Below are 22493 nucleotides of genomic sequence, written 5' to 3'. Positions count from 1 at the left end.
ATGGAAATTTAAAATTATTCTTCATTTTCACAAAATGTAAAATATCTCAAATATCTTACATTTTAGGCATATGCTTCTTTAATAAACTCACCTTGATTATTTTCGTAAAATCAAAAAATTAATTAATATAATATAGGGTGTTTCATTACAAAAAAAACCAACATTGATGCGTAACTTTTTTGGGGACACCCTGTAGAACTCTATAATTTTATAAAATGCTTTCAATTAATCTATATAATATGCTTCCAAAATTTCACTTCAATATAAACTACCGTTCTCCTTGTAGCCTCCGCGTCGTATGGGAGGTGCCATCCTATATAAGAAATCATATAACCACTGTATGCACTAAGTTCTAGGTACTCTTTACTTTTTTACAAAATTTCGAGTAGGTAACTTAGAACATGAAAATATCATCTTTATCAGAACAATGAACTCTGCCACCCTGTAGCTCTCTTACCTACTTCTAAAGAATATTTTATCTTTTGTTGCTATGGAAATATGGATCAATCAACTGTGTTGGTTTGATCAAAGTTTGATGTTCTGATCTCTGTTCTGATTAGGTAATATTTTACTGAAGATGCCTATAATCATTAAAGACTTTAAATGGAAACAAACTGAAGAAAATATAGTTATCCAGGTACCTTTACACGGTGTCCATCAATCCAAAATAGATATTTTTACAAGCCCGCAATATTTAAAAGCATCATTTGGAGCATTTTTTCTTTGAAGTTTTGTTATTATATCCCGTAGACATACTGAATAGTAGTTGTATTAAAACAGGCACAGAAATAATTTTTGAATTAAAAAAATATCCACAAGGAATATGGGATAGTTTAGAAATCACGCACATTTCGAAACAGGAGAAATTGGAAATGAAGAAAAAAATTATAGAAACTGAACATGCAAAAATACAGAAGGAATGTGAAGAAAAACAGAATAAAAAAGCACAACTGAAGAGGTAAATTAAAAGTTATGAACACTTTTTATTCAAATATTACGTTTTATTTTTGTAGGGTTGCAATAAATCAACAAATTGAGTTAGATACTAAAACAAGAAACCGTATAGACGAAATAAGAAAAACAGAACAGGCAAATGCATTAGGAAATCTAAACGAATGGAGAGAGCAAGCTGAAATATCTACTAAAACCACGTATAAAAAGAAAGAAATAAAAAGCGAAGATAAAATATGCCTAAGAGAAAAAGACAACTTTAATGGGAATCGTATTTCAGGGACACTTATAAAGAAAAATGTAAAACCAGAATTGAAAAATACTGTTCCTAAGTTGCGATCGACAAGATCTTTGCAAATTTTGTTTACTAACAGAGAATTTCCAACGCCCTGCAGAGAGTCTCGCTTAGAAGAAGAAAACGAATTCTTAAAGAAACAAGCAGAGGCTAGAAGATCATGTGGTAGGTAATACAAATATTTTTGGATTTAATTAGTAATATTAAAGTACTGTTATTCGTAGGATTTGTTGATAAAGACTTGCGACCCGAAGAAAAGAACCCACAATATCTTTTAGCCAAAGGACAAGAATTTTTAAAGAACAACAATTACTTAGGTGCCATCAGCGCCTTTAGTTTTGCAATCAAACTGAGTCCAGATTTCTTAGACTTGTATATAGCTAGATCTGAGGCACATTTACGTTCAGGTAAGCTAAATATAATTAAAAATAAAACCACTTCTTTATAATGTTTTATAGGTAATTTTAAACGAGCTGCAGAAGATTGTAGTGATGCTTTAAAGTTATTGAGACCAGCTCTGCCAATAAATTTAGATGATAGAGCACTCTGTATTGGGCGACGAGGTGTGGCTCTGTTCAAACTAGGCTTTTTGAAGCAAGGAATATCAGAATTAAAGGCGTCTCTAAAGCTGAAAAAGGATGAGGAGTTTGAGAATATTTTGAACGATTTTGAGATGGAATTTCAGAAGATATTGATTGAAGAAGAAAAAAAGAAAGAGAAAGAGAAAAATATGTCTAGTACTAAAGTTGATTGCGCAGGTTAATTTTAAGTTATATTTCACTTTTATTTTTCTATACACTATCGGCTTAATAAAATTTATTTTTTGATTTAATAAAAACATATTTTGAAAATTGTATTTTTAACTTTTCTCTAATATGATCTAAGTATTTTATTTCCCAAAGTATAATAAAATTAAAATTCTATAATATAGGTATCTATGGTTCTTCTCACATAACTATCCCTAATGTGGATCCGCCAAAGTAATCAAGTATAAAAGATGATTTTTTTTAAATAAGTTAATAAAATGGCCGCAACTAAAGGCCAGCGAGCGTCATTATGTCATCAATATTTTGCGGGCGAACGCTTTCTCGGCGTTAGACTCCGCGGAATAAATGAAAATATTACTTTATAGTGTTAGAATCATTGTTAGAATAAAAATGTCTAAGCTCGCACTCATGGATCATCAAACCGTCCAATCGCAAGCAAAGGGCGGTCGCTAAGTCGCTATGCAGTCGCGTCATTGATGACGCTTCTGGCCTTTTCTTTATTTGCGACCATTCTATATCCACGTTTATTATGAGTGTTTCAAACACGCTTGAATAACCTAACCTGGCTTCTAAAACCGATATACCTAAACATGTGAAGTGTAAGGGAAAAAAATGGGAAAACCGACGATGACCATTTTATATAGGTCCATAAAGGCTTTTGGAAATTCCAGACAAGTGAACTCAGATATCCGGGCAAATGAACTCTGAAATCCGGACAAAATCCGCACATCGCAAAAAAGAAACTAAACATTTATTTATGAACTTTTTTAGGACGCAAGTAATAGCCCGGGAATCAACAAAATATGTATAAACCAAAAAAACATTCATTTTCAAGGAATGCACCAAAAACGGAAAATCTGAGCGCCAAAGTGTAGAAATGGGTACTTTCGAACATGCGTCGGTTAAGTAGAGCTGTAGCATCGTAGAGACTAAAATATTCATGAAAGTAACTGAGAAATTAATTCAACTGTAACTGTAAAATATTTTAATAAGATAATAAGTTAAATTGTTTTTGTGGACAGGTTTCCCGGACGCTTTTCCAAATTCGGGCTGGACCGTGCCGGACACTTCAAAATGGAAACACTAATTTTATAGGAAATTTTAAGTAATTAAGTTGTTGAGAATACCAAGTACTAAACACATGCAAAATTGTAATCGAATATAACAAACGATTTCCAAATAATACCTCATACAGTAATATTTTTTGTATCTTTAACATGGTACACAGATTTATACTTTAACACAAAATACATGGTACACAAAAATTACAGATATTCACAATTTTATTTTAAAAAAGAATATTTACAATTAACAGTCAAAATACACTATTATTTGAATTCAAATAATTCGCGTAAACCATTAAATTCTATCAATCAAGATAATTAACATCAATAAATAACTTTAGATACACAGAAAAATGTTATTTGCGTATACTAAATACCACACGATCTAGAAAAACGGCGTCGGAGTAACCTTTGAAATGACAATCAGTGATCATTTTTATCAGGCCGAGTTCTACATCTCATTTATTAAAAATTGATATAAAAACGTGTCAAAAATTAAGATCTAAATGAAAAAAAGGCGTCTATTTACGCCCTCTTGTTTCTTTTTCTCTTATTTATCTATTAAATAGAAATTATTAAAAACCAGATTTATGTCTGGAAACTCATTTTTAATGTTTTATATCAATTTTTAATTAAATGACATACATAATTCGGCCCGATAGAAATAATTATTGAATGCCATTTCATAAGCTACCGTGAAACCGTTATTTTCATTGACCATACGGTTCAATTTTTTAAGGCAAAACAATAACAAACGCCTTACAAAATAAAAATAACACTATATTTTAAATACTTTCGTTAACTTTCTTTATGCCTAGCGATTTAAGTAACGCCTTGGGTGACGGATCCCTACCCCTAAACTCCCTGAATACTTGACCAGGGTGCTCGCTGCCTCCCAGAGCTAAAAACGTGTCTCTAAACCTCTTTCCCACGTCTCTGATTTGCTGATCGTTGTCGCGCACTTCGTGGAACGCACTGTACACGTCGGCAGCAATCATTCGAGCCCACAGATGCGAATAGTAGGCTGCGCCCCATTCGTCAGTGAATATTTGCATGAAGGAACACGGGTGGGCGTCGTATTTTATGTGATATTCGAAACTCCGGTATTTGGGCCAGAGTCGCTTCACTATATCCATCCAGAAATCTTTGGAAGAGTAGAGTTCTAGGTCTAGGGCGGATAAATACATTTCTCTGCAAAGATCGTAGCCGGCCATGTGTTTTTGGGTGTCGCATAAGGTCTGGAACATGGATTGTGGTAATGTGTCACCGCTGTCACGGTGGGAAGTTATACTGTCAATGACTTTCCTGGAAAAAGACAGGTGTGAGAAGAAAACATGTAGGAAAACTTGATTAAAACACTTGTTTTAAACTATACAGGGTGCTACAAATTCGGGGTACGAGCATTGCTATCTCGGAAACCGTAATAGGTACGGAAATGGTTAAACTGGGGCAAAGTTGTGCCTTGGATGTTTACCAAGATGCCATTAAAAAAGTTTTAAAAATTTCAAGGATTACTGAGTTTTTTGAGAAAAACGGATTTTCTTGAAAATCAATTTTATTTTTCCTGTCGTTACTTTTTAGAAAATCAAAAAAACTAATTGCACATCCTCATAGCCACTTTATTAGCGCTATCTGATAGTATTTTTAGATGTTCAAATTATCTGATAGTTTGTGAGATACAGAGGCCAACTTAATTTTTTTAAATACGGACCTGCATTTTTATATCAGGTTTTGAAAGAACTCGGTCGCCCAAGTACAATGATATGCCACACTTATACTTTTTTTGTTTCGGTAACCTTAACAACAACAAAACAATTTAATTATTATTTAAAATAATTTCAAATCCGACTCTGGTTTTTTAAATTATTTAATCTGATTATATTCATCGCAACAATATTAATCAGCGTTAATTAACATTGAATAAGGAAAATCACACATAGTTTTTAAAATCGCAATTATAGATAAATTAACTTCTAACCAAACCAAACCAAACTAGTTTCTAATGCTCTACATGTTCGAAAGGGTTATCATCCTTCCTATTGCACAAATTTATTTTTCGTTTATTTTTATTTATATCTCTTTGAACAGATCTTCTTCTTATACTTCCGAATGCATTTTGTACTCTTTGTTGTAAATGCTGAGATATCTTGATTTCACATTCACAAATGACGTCAAGTAATGCCCCACCCCCTCGCCGACGGGTCCAAAAACCTCGCTGGCCATTATACTGCTCTACCATTTCTAATCCATCTTCCGAGGAAATGATTTGATTGTTTATATTACATTATATTTATATTATTTTTTATTATTTCATTGCATTTGATTTTCCGTATTCAACGTTTTTTCATAGTTTTTCAATGTTTTTGTTAAGTTAGAGAGCTTATCAATATTGTAACAATGAATGGATTAAATATGTATTAAAAAAACAGAGCTGGACTTGAAATTAGTTTAAATAAATTCAAATTTCCAAAACAAAAAAAAATAATAAGTAAAAAAACCTGGAATAAAAAATACAGGTCCGTATTTCAAAAAATTAAGATGATCCTGTATCTCACAAATTATCAGCTAATTTGAAAATATAAAAATACTATCAGATAGCCCTAATAAAGTTGCTATGAGAATGTGAAATTAGTTTTTTGATTTTCTAAAATGTAACGACAGGAAAAAATAAAATTAATTTTCCAAAAAAATCCGTTTTCTCCAAAAAACTCAGCAATCCTTGAAATTTTTAAAACTTTTTTGATGGCATCTTGGTGAACATCCCAAAGCGCAACTTTGCCCCAATTTAACCATGCTCGTGTTATAAATTTTGTAAATAAAATACAATGTGTTGCATACAAGGAACTTTATTTTATATAAGGACATGTATGAAATACCTGAATCGACACATGAGAAACCGACGTTGTGCCACGATCCACGAAGGTTTTTGCAGTTCACAGTTCACAACACAGCTTTTTAAGTTTTTAATGCCACTTTTTCATAATTATCACGGGTTTGAGTAAATAAAATTTATAATAAACTCACAAGATAGCAATAATTACTTTGAGAATGGACGCTTTAAACACTTTTCGGTATTTTTTCAATGAGGGCGGTTTAAATTTTGAAAGATTTGATAATTTTTGAAGATGCTGACTTTGACAAGAGAAAATTATTTTTGTTATTGTTTGCGGTTGTTCTTAGCAACCGCTATAGCAGCACTAGATCGCGACCCAAAGCAATTATATACTATTTTGACGGGCTTTCCAACCTAAATTGATTTCCTTTATCTATGTTTAGGATTTAGGAAAAAATTCAACTATATTTTCAAGTTTTTTTTTTCAATTTTCTCTAAAAGATATGGAAATTTGTAAAAGTATAAACGGTTAGGTTAGGTTAGGTTAGTCATTTTAGGTTGATTAATCATTTTAGAACAATTTTTTTATCCACTTACTTGTTATACAGCCAATGAGGAAGCACATTACTACACACTTCTACAGCATCCCACTCGACATTAGAGGATCCTGCTACTTCAGAATAATATGTTCTTGTTAACAGATGCTGAAGTGCATGACCAAACTTTTGAAATAATGATCTCACCTCTGTAAGAAAAAAAATCTAGTTAAACTATTCTTACAAAATTGTTATTTATTACCTTCAAATGTTAGATGTGACTGGAATTCACCTTTGGGAGGTTCAAAATTGAAAATTAAGGAGGCCAAAGGTTTGCTATCGGTTACTTGGCTCTTGCTTTGCATTCCTATCATCCAGCCTGGATTTTGAACTCTCAGTTTATCATCTGATCTAGCATAGGGATCTAGATAAAAACTGGCAATAGGTGCAGAACTGTGAGATTCAAAAATGTCATAAAATCTAGAGAAAAATAATGATTAAATTTTAGTTTTTAAGTAGTAGTAGGTTTGGTTAATACCTGACGTCTTTGTGCCACGTTGTTACACCAGTTCTAGCTTTTATAACAATATTAAATAAATTCTCACTGAGTTCAAATAAACCATCTAATACTTTATTAAGTGGAAAATATTCTTTGAATTTCTCCTCTTCATAATTATATAAACTTATTCTATGTTTTCTTCTCCAATATGGAATATCCCACAGCTCCAATCTTAAAAATGTAAATACCTCAAAAATTTGTGTCAACTTACAGTGTGACCCAGCCCGGTACAAAGCCCCATATCAGGTTTGCTATTTGATGAGATTTTTACTCCAATTTTACTCCATTATTATTTTTCAATATTATACTTATATACAGGGTGGTCCGAATTGTATTCCGGAAACTTCGACAGCATATTCTGAACATAAAAATAAGTAAAAAAGTTCGTATAAATGTATGTTCGAAAATGCTTAGTTTCGGAGATACAGGGTGTAGAAGTTTCTTTTTTATTTCGATTTTTTCCTAATAATTTCTGAACTAAATTCACAATTTCAAATTCACAAATTTTCCTGCCGAAATGGTTAATTTCCAAATTTTGCACTTAAGAATAACTGAAATCTGCTATTAAAAAATACATTTTGCGTTTTATTTTTAATATTTTTGTGAACATATAAACACAAAATTTTTTTCTGCGGAAATAAGCTGTTTTCATTTTCTAAGGAAATTTATTAGACTTTAGAATAGCTGAAATCAATTATATAAAAAATAAATATTTTTGCCTTTTAGAAGCATTCACGAATTGAGGAAAATAAAAATTTTCCTGCAGAAATAAACTGTATCCTTTTTCAGAGGAAATTTAATAGACTTTAGAATAGCTGAAATCAGTTATATAAAAAATAAATATATTTTTGCCTTTTAGAAGCGTTAACAAACTTAGGAAAATAAAAAATTTCCTTCGGAAATGCTTGATTTTCATTTTCCATTTTTGTAAGCATAAATACATAGAAATTATCTTTTTATCACTTTTGAACCAAAATAAAATAATTTAAAAGTGTCTAAAATGCTAACCAATCTAATAATAAATCTAATAATATTTTTACAAAATCACAGTTAATTATTAAAATATGAAAACAACAGCTTAACACCCTCCACAAAGAAAAGCTAACCAAAGCAACCCAAATCCTAACCAATCTAATAATATGTTTGCAAAATCACAATTATATTCGCGGCCAGTCCGAATGTATTATCTTGATTTTACAATACGTAGTCCGTCTCTGCGTGCATGCACTATTTCAAGGCTAAAGTCAAAACTCCCTCCCTGTCGCTGGCCCACGCCGCGTCCCGTGTCGCTCTCACTTGTGTCTAGCCCTAGCAGGCAACTATTAAGCCCGACCAATCACGTTAGAGTTTTTGACAAACACAAATGAATTAACACACTCCACATCATATACGTATTACTTTTTACAAATATACTCAGCCTAATCTCCAAAAAGTGAAGCCCAAACAGTGAAAGAACAATATGGAATTCTGCATAAGTCTATTTCACCCGGATATTCATTTAACTGAGCATACCTCACCTGAAGAAGTTTTCATTGGTCGATGTTTTTAAAGGGAATTGGTTGACTGACATTTCCCCTAACCTTCAATTTTATTTATATTTTTATTATTTATAACACATTATCATGGAGTTGGAAAAATATCAAAAAATAGTTGGAAACAATAAACTAAACAAAATCACTCTTTTACGCGCACAAATAAAAAGTAATCCAAACAGAACTAAAACAACAATCAATCGGAGTTTGGCGCAATCGCAGTTCAATCCATATCCGGGTGAAATAGACTTATGCAGTTTTAATATGGAGCTGGGTTATGTTGTCTTTTTCTTACGGCACAGAAATTGCACACGGGGTTAAATAGGGAACCCTGAGTATATTTGTAAAAAGTAATACGTATATGCTCCACATAACCACGCTAACCAACCTGATTGGTCAAGCTTAATAGTTGACTGCTAGGGCTAGACACTTCTGTCGCTCTCGTCGGCTCTGCGCACGTAATTCATTCGTTTCTCGTGCATGGCAAGGTGCGGACGGCAGCTTTCCGGATTTTTACGTGTTTTTTTTGCCGATCGGGCTCTTTCCTTTTTTGGATATATTTAGAGAATCTACTGTGTTCTGCCGATAGGTAGTACACAGGAAAATACACGTAAGTATTTTTAGCTACATTTTTTCTTTGTAGAGGGAAATAATGGGCAAAAGAAATAGAAGTAAATCTCGAAATAAGGAAAATAGAGATCTTAGGGCGAAGTTACATAAACGGAATAGACAAAGAGATGAAATATGTCATCATAATTATCGTGACAGTTGTTCTCCCAGTGAGGCAGGGTCACGCAAATCTAAAGAATGCCCTGCTCCCCGTGGGAGGGATTCTTTTTATGAAAGACGTTCTCGATCTCGGTATCGCAGAAGTCGATCTCCTAGGAGTCGGTCTCTCAGAACGACTTCAAACCGCTCACCTCGACACACTAGCCCTCCAGTCACTCGATGTCGCAGCAAGACACCGTCAAGAAGTACCCGTTATAAGGCTGTATGTTCAAGGGAACGGGACAGCCGCAGTCCGAGTGTCGCTATCTCGTTATACAGTAGATCGAACACGGACTTTTTAGCAAGCGAAACTAATAATCCTAGTCCTGACGGCCGTAACCTTAGTGGTGCGGCGTCATATTCCAATGTGCTACAGCCAATTATATCTGAAAATTCCGAACAGGATGAGATTGTCCCGTCAGAACTGGTAGAGAGTGAGGAAATTTCAGATGAGGTAAGAAACATTTTAGGTCCGGACCCAACCATGAAGCCAAAGTCCAACTTTTCTCTACACAAAGCCGTGAAACCAATTTGGGAGCATATTTTAAATTTTGGGCTTCCCAAGGAGGAAAAGGATAAACTTTTGGATAAATACGAAATACCAGAGGGTTGTAGGTTCCTTACACCCCCCGCTTGAATCCTGAACTGGAAGCCAGTATGAGTAACTTACAAACAGCTAGAGACCAAGCTCATTTAAACTACCAAATACAGTTAGGTAAAGTTTTGGTAGCCTTAGGCCCCTCTTTAAACACTATTTTAGAGGGAGAGAGATATATTCCAAAGGCTATCAGGGACAGGCTTTTGACTAGTGTTGCTGATTCTGGACGAATGATTTGTAAGGTGGTCAATGAGATGTCACAAAAACGACGTCAACTAATTTCGCCTTTAATGAATAAACAGATAAAAGGTATAGTAGAAAAGTGTCCCCCTGGCGAATTCCTCTTTGGGCCTAATCTAGGAGAGAAGATCCAGACAGCAAAAAGTATGGAAAAAGTTGTGAAAGATATTAGGGCTTCTCAGTACCATAAATATCGTCCTCTCTCAAACATTTCTCCTCTTCAAAAAAGGAAAGAAGGGGGGGGGGGAAGATCACACACCACCATTAGAGGTCAGTTAAAGAGGCGACGCCCGGCCTACCGGAGGAGGGACGGAAGACCACCGAAAGGGCGACCCTCAGATCCACAGAAACGGACGTCCAACTTCAGAAACCAGTAGAGGTAAGCAATGTCTTAGCCGGTCGGCTAAAATATTTTAGGAATGCTTGGAAATCAGTGACATGTAACGTATGTCTTGGATCGAAGGGTACAAAATTCAGTTTTGTAAAAAACCTCCTCATTCTAATGCGTCAACAAATCTTCAACAGGTTCATAATGACGAAGACGGACCAATGACCTTGGCGATCCAAGAACTTGAAACGTTAGGGGCTATAACAAAATGTGATCCTTTGCCAAATCATTTTGTTTCTCCCATATTTTTAACTAAAAAATCTAATGGAAAGTATAGGTTTATTCTCAATCTTAAAAGGCTTAATCGATATGTAACGGCGCCTCATTTTAAAATGGAAGATTATAGGACAGCTCAACGGTTGTTAAGGAAGAATTTATTCATGACAACTGTTGATCTAAAAGATGCTTATTATTCGATTCCTATGCATTCAGAATATCGTAAATACTTACGTTTTGCATGGAAAAATCAATTGTATGAGTTTACATGTGTCCCTTTTGGACTATCAGCAGCACCGTATTGTTTCACGAAGCTGCTTAATCCAGTACTTTGCATCTTACGACAAAACAACATACTTTGTGTTAATTATTTAGACGATTTTCTTATTCTTGGAGAATCATACGAACAGTGTCTAAGAAATACAAGATTTGTGGTTAATATGTTAGAATCGCTTGGGTTTATAATAAATAGAGAAAAAAGCTGTTTCATCCCCAGTAACCGCCAAACCTTTTTGGGATTTATATTTGATTCAACTGTTATGCAGATGATGCTGCTGATCATGACAAGCTAATCATTTTAGACAAAAACATTTCTGTAAAATTAGGGAATTTGCAAGTTTCATTGGTACTTTAGTATCAGCCTGTCCGGCTGTAAAATATGGTTGGTTATATATTAAAGCTCTAGAACGTGAAAAATTTATGGCCTTGATACAGAATAGTGGAATTTTGATGAAATAATGGTTGTTCCCCATTACTTACACGAAGATCTGCTTTGGTGGGAACAGAATATTTTGAAGTCAGTTAACGACATAAGAACGGATGTATTTTGCCAAAGAAATTTTCACTGATGCTTCTCTGACAGGCTGGGAAGCATGTTGCGACTCAGAAAAGACCCACGGATTCTGGTCAGAACTTGATAAAAAATTGCATATAAATATTTTAGAATTAAGAGCCATTTTTTACGGTCTCAGATGTTTTGCGAATAACTTAACTAATGTTAATATTCTGTTACGATGCGATAATACCACTGCCATATCGTACATAAATCGAATGGGTAGTATCCAACATCTAGAACTTGCTAAATTAACGCGGGACATATGGAAGTGGTGTGAGAATAAAAACCTATGGATTCTTGCTACATATATAAGTTCAGCTAACAACTTCATTGCAGATAAGGAGTCAAGACAAGTTTCCCCCGAAACGGAACGGTCCTTATCACAAGATGCATTCAAGTTGATAGTTAACAAATATGGGAAACCTAAGGTTGATCTCTTTGCTTCGCACATAAACAAGAAATGCGATAAATACGTTTCTTGGCATAAAGATCCGGGGTCATATGCTGTTGACGCGTTCACAGTGAATTGGAAGGGACTTTCTTTTTATGGTTTTCCACCGTTCAATTTAATTTTAAGAACCCTTCAAAAGATAATCCAAGACAAGGCTGAAGGTATCGTGGTTGTTCCGTTATGGAAGTCTCAACCATGGTATCCACTGTTTTCTAGGTTGAAAGTAGGAAGTGAATTAGTTTTAAATCCACGTTCTAATTTACTTTCTTCTCCTTTTAGAACTATCCACCCTCTGGCTCGTCAGCTTTCCCTGGTGGTCGCCAGATTATCAGGGAATCGCTTTTAAAGAGAGACGTCCCAGAAATAGCTGTAGTATAGCTGGATACGCTAATATCTTCAATTTCCGAATCCACTATGAAGCAATACACCACAACATATCGCCTCTGGTGGAACTTTTGCCTGGAGAAGAATATCTCTGTATTTGGACGGGCAAATAGAGACATCCTGACCTTCTTACAATATACATCTGAGAAATATAATTATAAGTACGGTGTCATAAACTCCAACAGATCAGCTTTAAACCTTATTTTAATTAACGATATCGGGTCAGACCCTCTTATAAAAAGATTCATGAAAGGAATGGCGCGTCTGAGACCGGCCCAACCAAAATACGGCAGTACGTGGGATCCTGAAGTTCTACTTTCTTACATAGAACAATTGCCTGAAGATTTGGACCTTAACTTATTATCCCATAAATTAATAACACTCTTGACTTTAGTTACCGGAGAGAGGCTTCAGACGCTGTCTTTGATCAGACTAACCAATATACTGGAAAATGAACAGGAAATTCAAATTAATATAACCGATCCAATAAAAACTTCAGGTTTAAATCGGGTTCAGCCAACACTATATCTTCCCTTTTTCAAAGAGAGGCCTAAACTTTGTCCTGCCTTGACGTTGAAAAAATACATCGATGCAACAAAAGTGTTTAGAAAAAAGGAGCATGATTTTGTATTCTTAACAATTAAAAGACCTCATTCAGTTGCTTCGAAACAAACGCTAAGCAAATGGGTTAAGAAAATGTTAGAACTAGCAGGGATAGATATTTCTCAATTTAAACCTCACTCGACAAGACATTCTTCTAGTTCTGCCGCATTGAGACAGGGAATTTCAATTGAAACAATACGCAGGACAGTAGGATGGTCCGAAGGGTCATCTGTATTTGCCAAGTTTTACAATAGACCTCTCTCTGACAGAACTGCATACGCCAAAGCTATTTTAAGTAATTCTGACAAAGCTTAATTTACATTTATATGTTCAATGTTTAACAATGTTTTGCCGTAAGGCCTAGTTTAATTTACGTTAAATATGTTCTTTATATATTCTTTACTTGTTCATTATTTGTTGATATAACTATCGTTATATGCCAATTTGTTCATTTTGGTTGCATTCAATAAACGTTTTTGATATTTAAGATATTTAGCTGCCTTTCATATACCACTCAAAAAAAAAACTTTCCGCACCAATTCATTAATTCGCAACCAACAGATCTTTAAACATCTACGTATTGTAAAATCAAGATAATACATTCGGACTGGACGCGAATATAATTGTACGATCAAACGAACTTACCTGAAGTGAAGTTCGATCGTAATTATATGAAGCGTCCAGTCCGAATGTATTATCTTGATTTTACAATACGTAGTCCGTCTCTGCGTGCATGCACTATTTCAAGGCTAAAGTCAAAACTCCCTGTCGCTGGCCCACGCCGCGTCCCGCGTCGCTCTCGTCGGCTCTGCGCACGTAATTCATTCTTTAAAGTTTTATTCATTAATTCAAGCGACCATGGGGTAAGACGGGAAGGGAGGGAAGATAATACATTCGGACTGGACGCTTCATATAATTACGATCGAACTTCACTTCAGGTAAGTTCGTTTGATCGTACAATTAATTATTAAAATATAGAAACCACAGCTTAACACCCTCCACAAAGAAAAGCTAACCAAAGCAACCCAAATCCTAACCAATCTAATAACACGGCACATAAATCACACGGCAGGCCAACTCTCTTTGGCGGGAACGCTACGCGCATATCCTAGCGCAAGCCGCCATTATGGGTGCCAGCAACAGAAATTAACCAGTGTCGTAGTCAGTCGTAGTCTTTGTCATCGAGAACATACAGTAACGGCGGCTTTGAGTCAGTAGCGTGCGGCTTAATTTATTTCATTCTTTTCTTGAGTGATATATTTTATTTTTGTTTATTGTGTGTGATATATTTGGTTTTTGTAGTTTAGTAGTACAATGGAAGTCCGAAGTTCTTTTAGTTTTAATACTCAATCATTGCCTACGGCATTCAAAGTAATTTTTATTATTAGGTATCCTGCAAAATGACAAACAAGATTCATTTCTAAATTACTGTTTTTCTGATTATCCGTATCTATTTTTAATTTTTATGGATAGCTCATGACAATTCAGAGAGAAAAGAACAGAGGTCTCGTTGTTTTTTATAATAATGTTACAGATTCCGACGTAAACAATAAGGTCTTCCGTTTTTAATAAGATGTTTGCCAGATCATTTTGGCAATTTTCAGTACCCGTGTGTAATATTCGGACACAAAGTTTTTTAAATATTCTTCTAAACTGGATGAATTTATCCTAGATGGGAATAATGATAGGTTTACAAGATATTGGAATTACAAGAATTACAGGAATTACAAGATAAAGTTGTCGTACCAGATTTTTATGAGTGCAACTGTACACTCAAATCTCGCGACAAGCTTTTATATAATATAAAATTCTGTAATGACGTTATAAGTCCATAATAAAAGTTAATTTTTTTTCTTTTTAATGTATTTAAATAAAACCTTGTTTTTAAAAAGGTTTTTTTTCTTAAATATATTTTTTACTTTTTAGTTATTCTGGTTTCTTAGTGCCACACACTTAAACTCAATTCTTTTTCTTAAATAACTTCCTATGGGCATCCTAATAATATGTATATGGATTTTCATTAAAAAAGGAGAACTTAAAAAAACGACAGCTGTCAAATTTGACAGTTCAAATAAAATGAAAACCGACTATGGGGTAGGGAGCATCCAATATATCGATTTTTATCAAAATCGGACAACTTTGAAATTTTTTTGGCAGCTGTCAAATTTGACAGCTCAATTTTTTTTTCTTTCATTTTAGCCCATGGCCATCCTATATATCGATTTTTATCAAAATCTGATAAATTTGAATTTTTTTTGACAGCTGTCAAAAATTCGGGTCGTGCCTTGCAAGAAAATGTATTGTCATCGGGACTGAACCTACATGCCAAATTTCAATTTCCTACAATGAAAGGAAGTGCTTCTAAAGATTTGCCCCGAACAAACATACATACAAAGCAAGTTAAATAAAAGCTTGTAAAATAAGCTAGGTACTGCTTTCCATTAGTAGAGATACCTCTTACCATAACAACATTAGACACCCGAGCTGGTTTAAACTCTCTGTTCCCCTTCTGGTCCTCAAAACCTACAATATTATCACGACCGCTATTATAAAATAAATTGCACTTTGATTATATTATTATTATATTATGATGAATATTAACAAAATTTGCTATGTCCATTAATGGACATAATTTGTACGTAGCCTCTTTAGATTGTTCAATAGATATTTTATTGGGTATTTCTTTAATTCTTCTTTGTAACTCCTGGCATGTTTTTTAATTTTAATTGTCTATTCTCTACAGTTCAACAAGAATGGGATCTGGGCAGAGTTAGCCTGCCGTGTGATTTATATGCCGTGCTAATAATATGTTTGCAAAATCACAATTAATTATTAAAATATAGAAACCACAGCTTAACATCCTCCACAAAGAAAAGCTAACCAAAGCAACCCAAATGCTAACCAATCTAATATTTTTGCAAAATCACAGTTAATTATTAAAATATAAAAGAAAACTGCATGATCCAATGATTTTTTGTTTTGAATCAGCCCTATTTACGTAAAGCTTTAATGAAAAACAAGAATAAGTGCAACATTCCGAGGTACTTATAGTTTACAAGAACCTATATTAGAGAACAACGGTATACGGTCGAGTCGGCCTACAAACACGTAAACGTTTACGTACGCATGCGCGTTTCTTATATTTTTTATTTTTTATACACGTAAAAGATTCTTTACGTCTACGTATACGTGCCAGCAGCGGCCGACTCGACCGTATACCGTTGTTCTCTATTATCTATTCTATAAGAATTGTTATTCCTCCGAAAGGTGTTTAACCCCACCCAGCAGCCCTGTTCGCTTCCGGGTCCCGTAAGCTTCTAAACTGAAAAATGTATGAAAAACAAAATGCACAAAATGACATTGACACATTTCCCCAGAAATTTTTTTGTATTTCTTTACTCACAAAGGCTCGTAAAAAAACAAATATAAGTTCATTTTTCATGTAACGCCTTCTAGAACGCATATATTTTATCATCATCATTTTTTATATAACAGATTTCAGCTAAACGAAAGTTGAGCCGCGATTTTTACCAAGAGACATTTTTTATGTAAAAAGCATAGACCAGGCATAGACAAACAAATAAAAAGAGACTGACAAATCCCATGGTAAAGAGTGGGACCGCGTTCCCGTAGCGCAACTCAGAATAACAATTTTGAAACCAATTAGCAGAACCACGGCAGGACGTACGTCTTTATTGCAATCTTTCTTTATTATGTGTGCTTTTTATATGAAAAAGAAAGAGATAGGTATAAAACGTATCGTAAGACATTATCACACATTCTGGCTGGCGGGAAATTTAAATTAGCCATTATTAGTAGTATTCTTTCATTCTGAAACTGAAAATTTTCACTTAAACTGATTTATTCCCTATACCACGTAAAGGGGACGTGGTGTAGGGAATAAATCAGTTTAAGTGAAAATTTGCAGTTTCTTTCAGAACGAAAGAATACTATTATTATAAGGGAAATTATAAAAAAAGCAAAAATTGTACTGTTGTATAAACATATTTATTTATACATAAAAATAAATTAATTTTTTATAATATAATAACAAAAAATAACAGTGTTTATTCCACCCACCTACCAATTTTAAATGCAGAAGAACTGACTGTTGCAGGAAACGATCGGCCAATTTTTTTAAAGGGCCTTAAAAATCTCATTTTCAAAAAAACTGCCTAATTGCAATAACAAAGTGAATATCCAAGCAAGGAAGACTTTACGAGAATCATGATCCTGAACCATTTTCAAGTCCAGTTTTAATCCTAAAACAATAGGCATATTAATAAAGTTTCTGGTTACTATAAACCAGCTATAAACTACCTACCCAAAAAATGAAAAAAAATAATTGTATTAATTTGTTATGTTAATAGAGGTTCGAAATATTTTTGACACTACTACTTCTACTTTTTTCTTAATAAGATGATAAATATAACTACTTACTTTTATTTTACCGGGTGTCCTTAACATATCTATCAGAGAAAGGGGGCACCAATACATATAAAAAATAGATGATACTGGCTCCTGCAGCAAATAAAATAAATAGTATAACCTAAAATTATAAGTAACAAAATATAAATACCTATATGGAACAAAGGAATTTGTTCCCCATCCCTATTCATAAATCAATAAAATGGAGAGTTTAGAAAAAAAAGTAAATCACCAAAAGAAAAATTAACAAACATGACGAATTGTCATGATGTCATCTTGGTTGTCATGATGACGAAAACGAAACTAACGAAAGGCGATTGTAATTTCTATTTAGAAATTACGTTTTACGCTGCTTCTTTCTCTCTTGTTATATTAGAATGAGATAGTGGGCCCAATAGATGCAATACGCAGATCAACATAAATAGAATGAAATTTTACGTTCTGAGTTGCGCTACGGGAACGTTGTCCCTCTCTTTGCCATTTTATTGGCCAGTCTCTTTTTATTTGTTTGTCTATGGTAAAAAGTCACGTAAATGTATATTTTTTTAATCAGTAGTTTTATACAGGTACGGTCGAAAAGTTATTACTCTTCAAAACAGTTAAAACAAGGTTAAAACCACGGGGGTGTCACTTGTATGGGAAAACAGGCAACTGTCAAATTTAAACGTGCCAGGACCAACGACAAAGAAAGCAACATCTGCCAGGCATTGACTTTCTTTGTCACTCACATTGCTTAAATCATGATACCGCGGCCATTTTGCCAACAAAGAAGCTGGCCGGGCTGTCCTGGCAATTGATTTAAAACAATTTTGCTTTTTTACAATATTAAATTACCATTTGGATGTATTTAATGCGATTATTCAGTTCACTGGTAAGTCAGAAATTACACACAAATACTTTATTCCTAAATACAACTAAGATGTAAACGTATTTTTGTATTTTTAGATTTCAACTTTTGCAAAGACCCGCCGATAAAACTTGCCTGGCAGCGTACCTGTTTAACTAAACGTATTATTTCCTGATAATAATATCAAAACACGTAAGTACCTCTATAATTTATGATGAAAAATGATTTTGATTATGTTTTATATTATTTAAATACTTTCTAACCTCAAATAATAGTAAGATCCTTGTTTATATCGCACAGCCCGTTCAAAACTGTATTGTCTTCAAAAATGTTTACAAAACAAACAATTATTACAAAAACAATGTCCTTTTAATCTGATTTATACCTCAGAAGGATGCCAGTAAAATTTTATTAAATCAACATTATATTATTTGGCCATTAATATGCAAAAAGGAGCATATTGCCTTAACTTAAATTTTCTTTTACTTCTGACAATGTTCTCTATATTCTCTATTTTGAGTTAGTAAACTTTGAACGGCATGTGCGATATATAAAATACAAATATATCCAAGGGTATGATCTGATAAAAGTATTTTTTGATGCATTTTTTGGTTGTTTATGCACGTTGGCTTGGTTTATGTTTTATTCAGCTTATATTTATTTGGTATAACAGTTTTTTTTTGCCTTTGGAATGGCATGCATTGAGGCTAGATAGTGTTTCATTAGATCATTAAAGGAATTTAAATTAGCATATATTTTTTGTGATATTAGTGTGTTATCATGATACAGGTAGTTGTATCATAGTGCCTTATGCATGTTATTTACCTATTATATACTTATGTATTATCAGTGAATAGATGATAACATACTACTAAAATGTCTTTTTAATAGTATGTTTATCTTTCCAACTCACTAGTTATTTGCAAAATGTATTTTGAACTAATTTAAGTCATTAATTGATCATCTTTCTTTTTCAGGTTCCGGGATATTCTTTTTCATTGTTAAAAAAATATATATATTTCAATATTATTGTAATATAAATCGCAGCTCTAACAAATAAATGATATTGTTTACTATAATAATGTGTAATTTATTTACTATGAATTTTCTCTGAAAATAATAAGTCTTTAATAATATCATTGCTTTGCTGTATAAAGTTAATAGACATATATTTAAAAAATTAATTTATATAAAAGTAATAAAAAATATGTTTATTAATTTTAAACAGTAAGTCAGTGATACTTATAAAAATATTTTTTTAAAAATTTCCCCTCTTTTAAGCCCCGCCCCTCCAATTCCCATCAATTTAGCTAGTACTGCCAGGCGACACCAGATGGCGTCTGTTTCCATTTTTTAACATGAAGTTAGCATTTCTTTAATGTACCTATTCTCTGGTTAAAACCTTTGAATAAGAAGACTAAGGAAGGAGCATATCAAAAATCTTAGGTACACCGCGATGGGCCTCAAATATGGCCGACTTAAATTCCGGTTTATCAGTGTCGTTCTAATTTTATTTAAAAAATGTAAAACTATGATGTAGGGTAGACGTGGGGTAGACTCAATAATTTGTTGTTTTATTTTACGTTGTGAATAAATGTTGGTAGTTATTAAAATTGTTATAAAAATATATAATTCTAATAAAAATAGATAAGTTATAATAAGTATTTATTAACACAAACATCCGATACGCTACTGAAGCAGGTAAGTCAAATTAACGTATCTAAATTCTTTGACATCTAATCTTTGACAAGTAATAAATAAAAGCTAAAATGCAAGAAAAATATATAATTTAGTTAATTTAAGTGAATTTCATAAATGATCGGTTTACTACACGTATGTATATTATATAGTCACTTACTAGCGAAAAGTTGTTCCATTATTTCACTCAATTTTTGCCGAGATCTACCGCACGCTACACAACCAACTATTTTAGAGTCTTTTTCGATAAATCGCGATAGAGTCACTGTTAATTTAAGTTCTGCCACAATTTCCATCTAGATTTACTACCTTTATACAACTATCAGTAGTAGAATAAATAATAAATAACATAAAATAAGCTCCGTAAAGACTGACAAAACTTCAGCACAAAATTTCAAATCAAATTCAAATGTGTCAAATGAATCGTCAAACAGAACTGTCAAGGATCCCCACCCTAGAGAGCTTTTATGGTAGCTTTTCCGCCCACCATGCATGAATACATGGATAGCATTATGCTCCTTCCTTAGTCTTCTTATTCAAAGGTTAAAACACATGTAGGTGGCGCCACCTACAAATAGGAGTCATATTGATATCAAAATCAAATTTCTCATGTCAAAAAACCCCCAGACACAAATTTTCATCCAAATATTGACGTTAGTTCAAAAATTATTTGGAATAAATCGAAATAAAAATGAAATTTCTACACTCTGTACCTCCAAAACTAAGCATTTTAGGACATTCATTTATACAAACTTTTTTACTTATTTTTGTCTGCAGAATATGCTGCTGAAGTTTCCGGAATACAGTTCGGACCACCCTGTATATAGTAGGCAATGTTAGATTTGAGTACAAATTTTAAAAATGTTTTCATAATAAAATTATACATGGTGATTGGACAACTCAAATAGCTTTTTTGGTAGACTGTGTCACCTCATACACACAAACAGATCTAATACCTATCAGTCTTAAAGCCTCTTTCATTTGCATATTCTAATAACACTTCCAACTCTTCATCTTGAGCAGGCTTAGCTCTTTCTAATAATGATTCAAACATTTGGTCAACTGCTTGTTTACTGCCAGCCATTTTAGTTTCCATAGACATATCTACACAACTATTATACCCTAATAAAAATAAACACGTATCACATAGATGTATGAATTTGAGGATATAACAAATAATTAACCTAAAAGTTTTGCTATATCAGCTTTCAAAAATCTGATTTCTTCAACATGAAGACTTGTTGCTAGCTCTCTTTCACCACCAACAGATCCTCTATTTACATTTGACTTCCACAATAACCATCTTATGTCCCGATTAGGGCAGTGTTCTAAAAGTCTAAAATAAACATGAGGTTGTAAAGTAAATTTCCAAGGTCCATTTAGATGATAACTTGGATCCACTGCAACAGCCTAAAATATTTAATATTATGCTTGGGAAACAGTCTAATATTATTAAATATTATATACCTTTAACAAATCATCTGGAAAATCTCTTACAATAGTTCTATCACTCACCATCTGGGCATGCTGTTTTGTATTAATATCATTTTTATGTTTAAACTCACTCCTCTCCTTTGCTAAAGTAGATAAATTATATAGCATAGATTTGCTGATCTTTTCGGAAAGTTCTAAACCATTTAGACGCCCCTCAAGAACATATTTCTTCAGAATTCGATCTTCTTCACTGGATCTCTTTTTTTCTTTTGAGAATTCCTCTTTCATAGCAAAATGAATCTTTTTACTGGTAAATTTTGAAAATCTTGCTCTTCTTGCTCGATCATGTATGGCCATATAGCTTGAAGTGGGCATTAAAGTATTATTTCCAAGATATAATGTTTTTGATAAACCCCAGGTAGTTTCCATAACATGTCCTAAGTGTTCTAAAGGTACCACAATATCTTTAAAAACATCTACACAAGGATTTTCAGTTATTTGCTTCTCAATCTCTTGGACACCAACCTCAAAGTCCAATGTTTGTTTTGCAATAGCCGCCCTACAATTTTCTATTGTAATTTGATTAAATTTGGGAAGCCCATCAGTATGATATAGCGGATTCTTTTCCGGTGCATCTTCTCCAATCTCAGGAACACTACAAGATATATATAAATGACCCTATAAATATAAATCGAGGAGAAAATAGATACATCGCAATAAAATGAGATGCATTTTTTCATAAAATTAACATTGAAAAATTACAACTTACAGAACTATATATCCTTGATTTAATCCAGATGATGTGTAAAATTTGCGGGTAGTTGAAATAAGTCTTCCGCAACGAGTTAATGCCATTTTCATTTAAAAAATCATTGGAAAATTATTAAAAAATTATTTTATTTATAACATAACCTATAACCTCGTAAAGGAAAATGGCGGATACGTAATGAAGTTAGATAACCAATTTTAACCACAGAATGAATAATAAAATCATATTTTTTTTCAAAAACTAAAGTGACCAATAAATTGGAAGAGAAGAAACATATATCATATATAATTTTGGTAA

At 33.2% G+C, this 22493-nt stretch overlaps 3 protein-coding genes across 3 annotated transcripts; 2 read left to right on the top strand and 1 right to left on the bottom strand.

The window, feature by feature from the left end:
• Nucleotides 1-296: 296 nt before the first annotated feature.
• Nucleotides 297-3206, top strand: LOC115878178 (dynein assembly factor 4, axonemal). The gene is given in 5 exon segments (XM_030894588.1): nucleotides 297-709; nucleotides 711-958; nucleotides 1014-1411; nucleotides 1471-1653; nucleotides 1705-3206. Coding segments are annotated over 5 exon segments (1266 nt in total). The 5' UTR covers nucleotides 297-577; the 3' UTR covers nucleotides 2010-3206.
• A 76-nt stretch (nucleotides 3207-3282) lies between these two features.
• LOC115878177 (probable cytosolic oligopeptidase A) lies at nucleotides 3283-22375 on the bottom strand. The gene is made up of 8 exons (XM_030894587.1): nucleotides 22197-22375; nucleotides 21461-22082; nucleotides 21178-21403; nucleotides 20950-21115; nucleotides 6985-7176; nucleotides 6709-6926; nucleotides 6508-6655; nucleotides 3283-4382 (listed from the first exon to the last, which is right to left on the bottom strand). Exons 1-8 carry the CDS (start codon nucleotides 22286-22288, stop codon nucleotides 3863-3865), a joined length of 2184 nt encoding a protein of 727 aa, XP_030750447.1. The 5' UTR covers nucleotides 22289-22375; the 3' UTR covers nucleotides 3283-3862.
• Nucleotides 10435-13652, top strand: LOC115878179. Its single transcript, XM_030894590.1, has 2 exons — nucleotides 10435-10522; nucleotides 12313-13652. Exon 2 carries the CDS (start codon nucleotides 12448-12450, stop codon nucleotides 13333-13335), a length of 888 nt encoding a protein of 295 aa, XP_030750450.1. The 5' UTR covers nucleotides 10435-10522; nucleotides 12313-12447; the 3' UTR covers nucleotides 13336-13652.
• Nucleotides 22376-22493: the final 118 nt, after the last annotated feature.

The sequence above is a fragment of the Sitophilus oryzae genome, unplaced genomic scaffold, assembly GCF_002938485.1.
Source record: "Sitophilus oryzae breed Bouriz unplaced genomic scaffold, Soryzae_2.0 scaffold_1500_pilon_pilon, whole genome shotgun sequence".
In the NCBI taxonomy this organism is placed as follows: Eukaryota; Metazoa; Arthropoda; class Insecta; order Coleoptera; family Curculionidae; genus Sitophilus; species Sitophilus oryzae.
The sequence above is the reverse complement of the archived record's forward strand: the minus strand, read 5'-3'. Positions and strand labels throughout refer to the sequence as shown.